We start from the raw sequence: 11,407 nt of genomic DNA on the forward strand, positions 1-11,407 counted from the left end.
ACTTAGACTAAGGGTTCTGCTCACCCTGGGAAATACTTTCTGATAGTCATGGGCTGCATCTACAAGAACATGATTGTCTTTGATTCTCACAATTTATGTTGCTAGCTCCTAGATTTGAGAGTCTAAGTGATTCACATATGAAGCTTTGGGCGGTCACTGAAGTTCTGCCTGTCCACATGTGTGGTATCCCAGGTGCAGCTGCTGGAGACATGGCCTGGACTGGTGAACACTTTGGAGACCTTCTCACCCCTGTGACTTGTCTCTGGTTGCAATATCAGCAGGGTTACCGGTGGAATTGGATCCACCAGCTCCAAGGGAAATGACTAGAGTAGACTGGGCAAATCCATCATAGTGAGAGCACCAACTACAATACATCCCTCAAGAGTCAAATCACCATGTAGTTAGACATGCCCAAAACATGTTATCCCTGTAGAGGAGCTCATTGAACACTGGAGACACGGACACTAATTGCCGTACACGAAACTCTGTTTGATGATCTTAGTATGAGTCCTTACACAAAGCTCCCTGCTGAGAGGAAAGAGGGAGTTGGACTAGGTGTTATCAACTACCTCCAGGGGATGATCAGGGCACACAGAACAGGTGCAGGGAGGGAACAAGAAGGGCTTTGCTTCTCCACTCAATGGTTTTCTCTCCTCACCAACAACTTTCCTGCCTGTAGACCATATTGTTTTCTTTCTTTCTTTCGTTCTTTGTTTCTTTCTTTCTTTTCTTCTGTCTTTCTCTCTCTCTCTCTCCACTATTCCTTTCCTTCTTCATTTCAGTCCCTTTTTAATCACATAATTGTGCAATCAAGAAAAAAGAAAGGAAATCAATCTATTTACGGTTGGCATGTTCTCACTAGATTCTCCCTTAACTTGAACCAAAATGGCCATTTTATCTTCTTGACAAACAAAAAAATCTGAGGTTTCTAACAGAACGTGGGTTGACGCATTCAACTGAATTATTGTTCACTAACAAATATCATATGCTGAAGTCTGAAATCCAATATCTTGTTATTTGGGACAGAATACGTGGTGTTTTTTCTATGGATTATGTATATAAAAATATGGGTTGAACTTATGCAAGAGCAAGGATATTATCTCACGGGAATTAAAGTCAAGAAAACCCCTGTTGTGAGCTTTATATTAGGTGGAGGAAAGATGGGGAGTTTTTCCAGCATCTTCAGTGTTCTCACCCGAGTCACACAAATACATAAGAAGAAAACCAGGATGTAGGATTTGAGATCAGAATAAAACACATGAGAAAGAAAAAATAACCCAGATAAAATTGTCATATAACAGTTATCAGAGTAGAGCTAATTCAGTTATTATGGGTACCTGTTTGAGACCTTTTGGCATTTTTTTCATAAGAAAAGTCTCATAGTCAGATCTAGCTGAGATGAGGAAGCCTGGGGCCTCAGCAAATGTTTTAGGGAAGAATTCTGGATACACCTTCACCAAATACTTTATGCATTGGGGGGGTCAGGCACTTGGATAAAACCTTGAGTTGATGGGAAGACTCTACCGTAACAGAGGTAGTACAAACTATGCACAGAAGATCCAGTGAAGAATCACCATGACCAGGTCCATGAAAACAGCCTACATGGAGCTGAGCAGTCTGACCTGAGGAAATTGACATTCATTAGTGTGCGAGAAACACAATGTGAAGACCCACATCTAAAAAGTGTAAGAAACCTTGAGGGAGAAGACATTCGTGCTGGGCTGAGGGCGTGAAAGGGAATATGACTTAACAGGTTGTGTAGGAAATGGTATTTCATAACTGTGAAGAAAGAACAATAGAAACATATATAGACTCAAATTATATAAGAAACATTCCATTCAAAAGTTGACATATAAGCTAATTCACTGATTGCGGAAAAGCAAACACAACTATACAAACATTCCTATAATCACATGATAAAGAAAACTATAAAGAAAACAACACATCTCAGAAATCATCCAAGGGTGCAGACTTGGTGGTGCTGTGCTGGGCCCTGCTCAGTGAGCCCGTGCACTCCTGGACCAAGAAAATTAAAATTATGGAATTCTGGTAAGATGGCGATGGCACAGGTGGAACTCTGAGAATCTCCAAAAGTGATTTTCCATAAAGACTCTTGCTTCCCTCTCACCAACCCCTGCCCACCCCCAGCAGTACTGGAGACCTTAATTCCCACGAACAGCCCGACTTCTGCTGCCCCACCACCACCACTGATTCACCACAGGCCACACCAAGGCCCCGTCTGTGTAGAGCTCCCTCCCCGACTACACTGTCTCACTCTGCCTCAAGCCACCGCTGCCTGTGGAGGACTTCAGATAAGGCCTTGTGGAGATCTGGGTTCCCTTGATGACAACACGGCTCCGCCCAGCACCAGCCACTGCTGGCTACCTCCCTGACTGTGGCACCCAGTCCTGTCTCAGGCCACTGCAGACCATGGAGGTTCTCCATCCTCACTGCTCACAGCTGCTGGCTCCATCACTGGCTGAATTGCTCCACACAGGGCCCAAAGTTGCCACCAGGGCTCACCCTTGGACCTCCAGATCTTGGACCTGAGTGAGGTGCAAGCCCAATCTCAAGCCACCATCAACCAAGGAGGCCCTAGGTGCACAACCCTCGGTGTGCTTGGCCCCTGCCCTGCTGAGGCACCCAACCTCATCTCAGGCTGCTATTGTCCAGGGCACCTGTGGTGCCTTCCCCGCAGAGCTCCAGGCTACATCTATGCCTGGGGCATCTCACTAGGCCCAAGGCTGCCACTGTCCATGCAGACCACCAGTGCCTGTGCCTCAGAGCTCTGGGCCCAGCATGGTCTGAAGCACCCAGCCCCACCTCAAGCCACCACCCTTGCAGAGGCCCCCAGCACCCACACCTGGGCATCTCAAAGTTCCAGGCTGCAACTGGATGCCTTGGAGATTGAGGTAACCAACCTGGCTGAAGCACCCAACCCCCAACCTTGCTTCAACCCACTGCTGTCCACAGAATCCCTAACACTTGCCCCTCAGAGCTACAGACTCTTCTCCTGACTGAAGTGCCCCACCAGGCCCCAAGTCACCAAAGCCCAGGGAGCCCCAAGACTCCGTCCCCATAGAGCTCCAGGCTCCCTTGTTGGCTACACCACCCTACCCCCAGCCACTCTGACCACTATGCTGACCAGCAATGCTCAGCAGTCTCACACTCCACCTCCCCTAACTCACCCCTAACCACAGTGGGACCAGAGAACAGCTGGAGCTGCAGACCAGAGACCTGCATTGCCCCATGAGCTCCACCCAGCTCTGTGCAACCTCCAACCTGGAACCAAAGAACAAAGAAAGAAAAGGAGGCCCAAGACGCATATGACACACCTACTTACAGAACCCAGCTGTCTCCCACTCCACCAACTCCCCAGCAGCAGTAGAGCCTGGGATCATCTGGAACCCTGTGACCAGGCAGAAACCTGCCGTGGCTCACCCACCCAGCTCTGCATAACCTCCAACATGGTAGCCAGTTCCTCATGGTTGTGTAAGGGAACAGTACATCTTAAGGAGGTTGGTCAGCTTGTGTGGCTGTATGATTACATGTCTTTGTTTGTTGCTGTCGCTGAGAATGCATGCTGTCTCCAGACCAACACTACAAGAAACTTTTAAGAATGTATTAAGCACAGGATAAAAGGGAAAAAGAGCAAAACTGTTCTTCCCAAGAGTGCAGGAAAAAAAGTTGAAAACACACATGAACCAACCCCCCCAAATGAAAACAACAAACAAGTAAAGCAACAACTCTATAAGAATATCATGACATAAATAAATGCTCACATTTTAATAATTAGCATGAATGTGAATGGACTAAATGCACCACTGAAAAGACACAGAGCAGAAAAATGGAAAAAGTATCGTGAGGTAACATATATTGTCTCCAAAAGACTCATCTCATCAGAAAGGACTCACAGACTCAAAGAGGATGAGAATCAAATTTTCAGGCAAATGAAACACAAAAGAAAGCTAGAGTTACAATCTTAATCTAGAATAAAATACCCTTTAAGCTATCAATAATCGTAAAGATGAAGAAGGTCACCATATAATGATAAAAGGCTCATCAATTCATCAACAAGAAATATCCATGCTAAACATATATGATCTAATATAGGAGCACCAATGTTTATACAGCAGCTTCTAGGCAAACTTAAAAAAGAGATTGACTCTAACTCTTTCATGGGATGTATTTTAATTCCACACTCACAACCCTAGACAGATCATCAAGAAAAAGCAGCAAAGACACCCAGAACCTCAAAGAGACTATTGAACAAATGCACTTAATTGATACTAACAGAACACTTTACCCAAACTCCACAGAATATACATTCTACTCACCACCACATGGAACGTACTCCAAGATTGACCACATCATTGGTCATAACACAAACATAAACAACATAAACAAATTTCTTAGCATTGAAATCTTGCCATTCACTTTTCCAGACCACAGTGGAATAAAAATAAATATCAACACCAACAAAATTTCCCCAAAGCCCACAAAGACATGGCTGCTAAACAGCATGATGCTGAACAACACCTGGTCAACACTGAAATTAAAGAAATTGAAAGATTCCTGGAAACAAAGGACAATGAGGAAACATCTCACCAAAACCTCTGGGATACCATGAAGTCAGGTTTAAGAGTAAAATTTGCATCTCTACAAGCACACATCAAGAAAAATGGAAACATCACAAGTAGAGAGCCTAACAAACCACCCAAGGGAGCTGGAGAGAGAACACCACCAAAACTCCAACTTTAGCAGAAGAATCCAAATCACAAAATTAAGAGCATAAATATGGGACATAGAAGAAAAAAATCATAGAAATCAACAACAAAAAAAGTTGGTTCTTTGAAAAAATTAACAGCATTGATGGGCCCATAGCCAAAATGACCAAGAAAAAGAGAGGAAAAAGTCCAAATAAACACAATCAGTAAAACAAAAGATCAAATCTCAAAATAATAAAAGACATAAATGACAAACTCACAGCCAGCATCATATTGAACTAGAAAAATATGCAAACATTCTCCTAAGAACCAGAGCAAGGAAAGGAATCCCCCTTTCACCAATACTGTTCAACATGTGACTGGATGTCCTTGAAGACAAATAGGACAATGGAAAGAAATAACAGGCATGCACAAAATTAGTATAATTTCTATATATCAATAATAATCAACATGGTAAAAAATCAAGAACTCAATCACATTAAAAATACTCACAGGGCCTCAATCATCATGCGACTGTGCAGGCAAAACATCTAAGAAGCCCTAACAACTAATATCAAGAAGGATCCCTCCTGTGTGAGCTGGGAGAATGCATACACAGACTGGTCATGGCTGCCATTACCTCGGGAAGTGATAATTTAGTGTCTCCTCCATGGAGCAAGCAGGTAGATCCCGAAACTCATAAGGTAGCCATTCACACCCAAGTTAGGGGAAAAAAGCAAAGGAAATCCCCCTCCTCCAGACATCAAACAGAAGAGATTGGCAGAGCTGGTGGTCAGCCGGGACAGCAGAAAAGTGCAGGCAAAAAAAAATGGAATCTGAATATTCAGAAGCAGCAACAAGAGAGAGCAAAAGGCTCACAATTTTTATTTTTTGAATTTTATTTTATTTACTTATTTATTTGTTTTTAATTATTTATTTGGTCTTCTGTTCCTATTTTATTTTTTGTCTTGTTTTCTTCTTTCTGTTTTTGGGTATGGGTGAGAGTCTGTGATCACTTTTCATGCATTTTTCTTTATATTTCTCTCTTTTTCCTTTGCATTTTTTTCTGTTTCTCTTCTTTTATAAGATGGCTTTCATTTTCTCTGATCTTTTTCTCACAAATACTTTATTTTTGAACTCAGTATGTACTTGTATGTCTTCACTGCATGGACACATTTTGAGGTGAGGGAAAGTAGGTCTGAAGGGGTCAAATACCAAGCACTGAACCCTGTGATCTGCAAGTAGCTTCTGAATACTAGCTCCTCAAGTACACGTATTCAACCCTCAAAACTGAAACGAGACAGCACCACTCTCCACTCACAGCAATATTTTAGAATACAATATTTGGAGTTTCCAGTCAGAAAGGATAGCAGACTGAGCAAATGACAGAAGTCAGAGCGACTTCCACATTTACTGAATGATGGAATTAAAAAAAAAGAAAAGTGATCTGTCAAAAATGAAGAAAAATTAGTGAAAGAGTAGAGATAACACCCACAGTCCCAAAGTGAAAATACTATAAGACAGAACTCATGGCCCAAGCAATGTAAATCATTCAAAATTTCCACAACACAACAGAATTATGAAGTGAATGGAAAGACTGAATAAGGCACACATAATTTAAGAAGCAAATACATCAAGAGATCAAACATACACTGATTTGTATATCTGAAGCTAAAAGGGAAACAGAGAACACCTTGGAACAAATATTCCATGAGTTTATCCATGAAAACACTCCTCATCTCACAAGAGACATGACCAACTAAATAAGAGAGATTCACAGAGCCCATGCAAGGCATCATATGAGAAGATCAAACCCTGGACACATAGTAATTCCCTTACACAAAGTATGTATAAAAGAAAAAATCTTAAGGGTAGCAAGAGAGTAAGGTACCCTATCCTCTAGCAGGGAAGATCAGTTACAATAACACTAGATTTAACTGCTGAAACACTGCAAGCTAGAAGTGACTGGAGCCAAAATTTCAAAATTCTCAACAAAAAAAAAAAAAACCAAAAAATATCCAGTCATGAATTTCCTATCCAGCTAAGCTAAACTCCATCAGCAATGGAGAATTAAAATCCTTCCCAAATATCTAATCCCTGGGAGTATGCTGCCTCCAAATCAACTCTACAGAAGACTTTTAAGAAGGTATAAAGCACAGAAGGTAAAAAGAAAACATAACAAAATAAAACATGACCATGCCCTTCATAGGAGTGCATGCAATCATGGAGCCAGCAGAACACAATATACACCTACACAACAGAAAACCACACACGCATACTAATAAAAAGTTAAAATAAACTAAAACAAGAGCTTTGTGACAGGGATAAACTCTCCTATTTCAATAATCAGTGTGAACATGAATGGACTACATGCACCACTTAAAGATATAGAAAGGAAAATAGGATAAAAGAGCATGGCCCAGAAGCATGCTGCCTTTTGGAAACATATCTTACTACAAAAGACAACCAGACTCAAAGTTACAGGATTGAAAATGAACTTCCAGTAAATTCTAAACAAAAAAAGGCAGGTTGTTATTCTAATATCTGAGAAAACTACCTTCAGACTATCAAAAATGTAAAAAGTTACAGAAGGACACTACATGACAAAAGTTACAATTCATAAGCAAGATATATCCATCCTAAACATTTATGCAACCAACATAGGGGGAACAGAAATTATAAAGCAACTACTAAAAAACTAAACACACAATCATACTTGAAAATTAAAAACCCCACTAGCCACCTAGATAGATCAACACGAAAAAATTAGTAAGAACACATGAAACCTCAACTTGATGCTTGACAAAATATATCTAACAGATATCTACAGAATGCTTCATCTTATGGGCACAGAATGCATATTCTGGAACTTAGTCCAAGATTGACCACATTCTAGCCCATAAATCAAATGTATACAAATTCCAAAAAATAAAAAAACAATACTATGCTTCTTCGCCAAACCCAGTGGAATAAAAATAAATATTGTCATTAAAAAGATCATCCCAAAACACACGAAGATGGACAAAAAACAACATACTGCCGAACAATCAGTGGGTGAACAGGAAAATCAACACAGGAATTAAAAGTTTTCAGGAAACAAATGAAAACAAAGATATATCTTACTAGAATATCAGGAATGCAGTCTTAAGAGGAGTTTTGTAGCTCTACAAACACACACTAAGAAAACAGAAAAGTTATAAGTAAACTGCCTAACATCATTGCTAAGGAAGCTGGTAAGCAAGACCACTAGAACCTTAACAGTAGCAGAAGAATCCAGATCACCAAAATTCAGGCCCAACCATAGACTATAGAAAACAAATATATTATAGGAAAAAGCAACAAAACAAAAAGGTATTTCATTGAAAGAATACATTATATTTATGGTTGTCAAGTCAGACTGACCAAGAAAAAGAGAGAAAAAGCCCAAATAAACACAATGAAAAATACAAAAGGTGAAGTCATAACTGACCACAAAGAAATTCAAAATAATATCAGAGTTGATTGTGCACACTTCTTGTCAGAGCCGGCCTTGGAGGTCCACCTGATTGACAGGGTCCTGGTGGGCTGAAGACCCTGGCCACTGGGCGAGCCTGGGAAGCTGAGGCCCTTCTGTCTTCCACCTTTCCTGTTTGATACGGCTGAAGAAATTCTGTGCAGTCGTGTAAGAAGAAAATGGCATGTTTATGCGAAGTACTCACACCTAACCCCATGGTTCATTTTCCCATTTTCCCACTATGCCGCTTGGCCTTTTCTAACATATGCAAGGGTTGAACTCTGAAGCACATCAAGAATGCTTTCTTTCACTTGGTTATAAGTTACTAGATATTGCTTGAATAAAAAATGATATTAGTATATTCACTCCTTATTTGATTTAGAATTATGCAGTTTAGTGTTTAGACATAAGGTTTTATAGAAGCACAAGTTTATAGTAAGTTCATTATGAATTCATTATAAGTTCTAACACTTATCTAGGAGTTATGTAGGTGATTTATAACACTGTCTTCACAGACTTAGAATAAAGATTAATCATTAAGGTTTTTACTTAATTCTATAGTTAAATTTTAAGTAAACATTTATAGAGTGGGTTTTCACTGAATTCATAATATACTAATTAGATACTTTTATGATAATTAACTAAATAGAGAAAGCAACTTTGGGGGCCTGGGAAATGTCATTAAAAGCTTCTTTTGAGTTTTCTTTAAAAATAAACACTGCTGGATAAGAGAAAAGTAACGAAGACATCTGGACAAGAAAGGTGATTACAAAGCTTTGAAGGTCGTAAAAGCCCAAAAGAGAAAAACTGCTACATGAAGAGCTGTGTACCTGGGAACTGTCTTGATGCACTTCAAGGACTGTAATTTGGGACTCTTTTGAAGAGAGTTGCTGGCAGTGCTATTCTAGACATGAAAATTGTTTTATCAATGTATTAATCGTAATTGGTAAATGTAATATCATACAATTTTATACGATCAATATACTCATGTATGAGGGTTGACAAAAATTATTAGACTCTGGTTATGTTTAACAAGGTTTTTACTTTGAGTCATTAATTAAGTTGTAATGCTATAGTTTAGTGTTTTATAGCTACTTTGAAGATTGTTTTAAGTTCATAAGTTTAAGTTCACACAAGGATAAAATTGTTGCCTCAAAGATAATAATAATTGCTCAAGTTCCTATCTTAAGACAAAGATGTTTTCCAGGCGGTTACCAAGCATAAGGAAAAACAGCCCAATCGCCATTATCCTAAACTTAAAAGCTCATTAGCAAATATGTAACCATAATAATTTTAGTTGTGTTAGTTTTATTTCATTATGTTTAGTTCACTTTATATGTTTATTCAGAGTAGAGATTAGTATATGTATTTTCACAGTAAGTAACTTTCATAGTTATTCTTTAAATGCTAGCCACTGTTGTTTGGTCAAGTTAATGGGCTTCATATTCCTACTATCACTAGGTACAATCTATAGTTTTGTCTTAGTGATTTTAAGGCTTTTTTAATTAGACAAGTGATGTGAAACCGAAATCAAAGTAAACCTTGTTTGCATTATGTTTAGTTTAAGTGAAATTCCTTTTAAACTTATCTCAAGACTCATTAACGTTTCTTCTAAAGAATGCTAGATGGTGGTAACTTTTAAAGGATATGTACGTGAAGGAATTTTATTTGACTTGCCCCTTTACGAATGGTATAAAAGCTTCTTGTTAACTAATGAAGGATGTCATCTGTTCAGGAAGCAGGTGCCCGAGTATAAGATTTTCGTCTTTTGCCTATCCAGCTCTCCTTCAGAAAAGTTCACGACCCGGCAAGCGGCTGGACCCCTTCAACTTCTATTTAATTTTTTTTTATTTTAAAATTGTGAGGTATAATTCAGGGTAAGATATACAAATATTCATTGTGCAGGTATTCTTGCTGATGATATATGGCCCCATTCCACAGGCAGATTCCCACTATTGCCAATCCAACTTCCCCACTCCCCAATACCCTTGCACCTTCCACTGCTGTGAAAGCTTCTCAAAGAGTATTATGATGGTTGTTGCAGGTCCACTTATAAGTGAGAACATGTGATACTCAGTTCTTTGTTTTTGTGAAAGATCACTCAGTATTACAGACTCTAATTTCATCCAGGTTGCTAGGAAGTTCCTGATTTTGTTCTTCCTTATGACTGTGTAATATTCTGTTGTGTATATTTACCACATTTTAAAATCCAGTCCTTTATTTTGATGGGCAGCATGGATGGTTGATGTTCTTGATATTGTGAAGAATGCTTCAGTAAATATACTTGTGCAGGGATCTTTTTTACCGAGTGATTTTAGTTGTTACAGGTATATTCCCAGTAGAGGGATTGCAGGGTCACATGGAGAGTCAATATGTAGAACTTTCAGGAATTGCCACACTGTTTTCCATAGATGCTAATACTAGTTTACGCTTTCAGCAACATTGGAGAAGTGATTCTTTTTCGACTCCTACTCTCCAACATCTGTTATTTTTTGAGTTACTGATGATGGCCATTCTAACTGGAGTTAGGTGATATCTCAGTGTAGTTTTAATTTGCATCTGCTCGATGACTAGTGAGGTTGAAATTTTTTAATGTTGATTGCTGTTATGTCTTCTTTTAAGAAGTGTCTGCTCGTATCTTTCCCCCACTTGGTAATGGGGCTGTTTTTTTTTCTTTTCAGCATGTCTGAGTTTCTGGTGGATGCTAAATGTTACACCTTTGTCAGACATAGAGTAGGAAACTATTTTTTCCTTGTCTATGAGTTATCTATCTGCTCTCTTGATGGCTTCCTTGGATAACAGAACCATGTCAGTCTGATGAGTTCCCACTTGTATATCTTATCTCTTATGACATGGGCACTTGGGGTTTTGATGAGGAATTGGTTGCCAGATCCAATTTCCATAAGAATGTCTCCTGCAGTTTTTATGGCTCTTATGAAACCCAAATATAAACACAATTTCATTCACAGTAGCCAGAATAAAATGAAATTCCATGGCATCTTCCTAACCATAGATGTGAAAAAAAACCTTTACAATGAAAACTACAATACACTGTTCAAAGTAATGACAAATGACACAAACATGGGAAAAAATATTCCATGCACATTCATTGCAAGAATCAACATTGTTAAGATGTCCATTTCGCCTAATTCAATCTACAGATTTAATTCAATACTCATCAAATTACCAGCAGCATTCTTCTCAAACC

At 39.2% G+C, this 11,407-nt stretch overlaps 1 gene segment (V, D, J or C); it reads left to right on the plus strand.

Moving 5' to 3' along the window:
- Positions 1 to 323, plus strand: part of LOC103277411 — a 25,066-nt gene extending 24,743 nt beyond the window's left edge. The window contains 1 exon segment of the V gene segment in view: positions 106 to 323. Coding sequence covers positions 106 to 323 — 218 coding nt within the window.
- The last annotated feature ends 11,084 nt before the right edge of the window (positions 324 to 11,407 follow it).

Source organism: Carlito syrichta, unplaced genomic scaffold (genome assembly GCF_000164805.1).
Source record: "Carlito syrichta isolate Samal-C Ts95f unplaced genomic scaffold, Tarsius_syrichta-2.0.1 Scaffold317691, whole genome shotgun sequence".
NCBI lineage: Eukaryota > Metazoa > Chordata > Mammalia > Primates > Tarsiidae > Carlito > Carlito syrichta.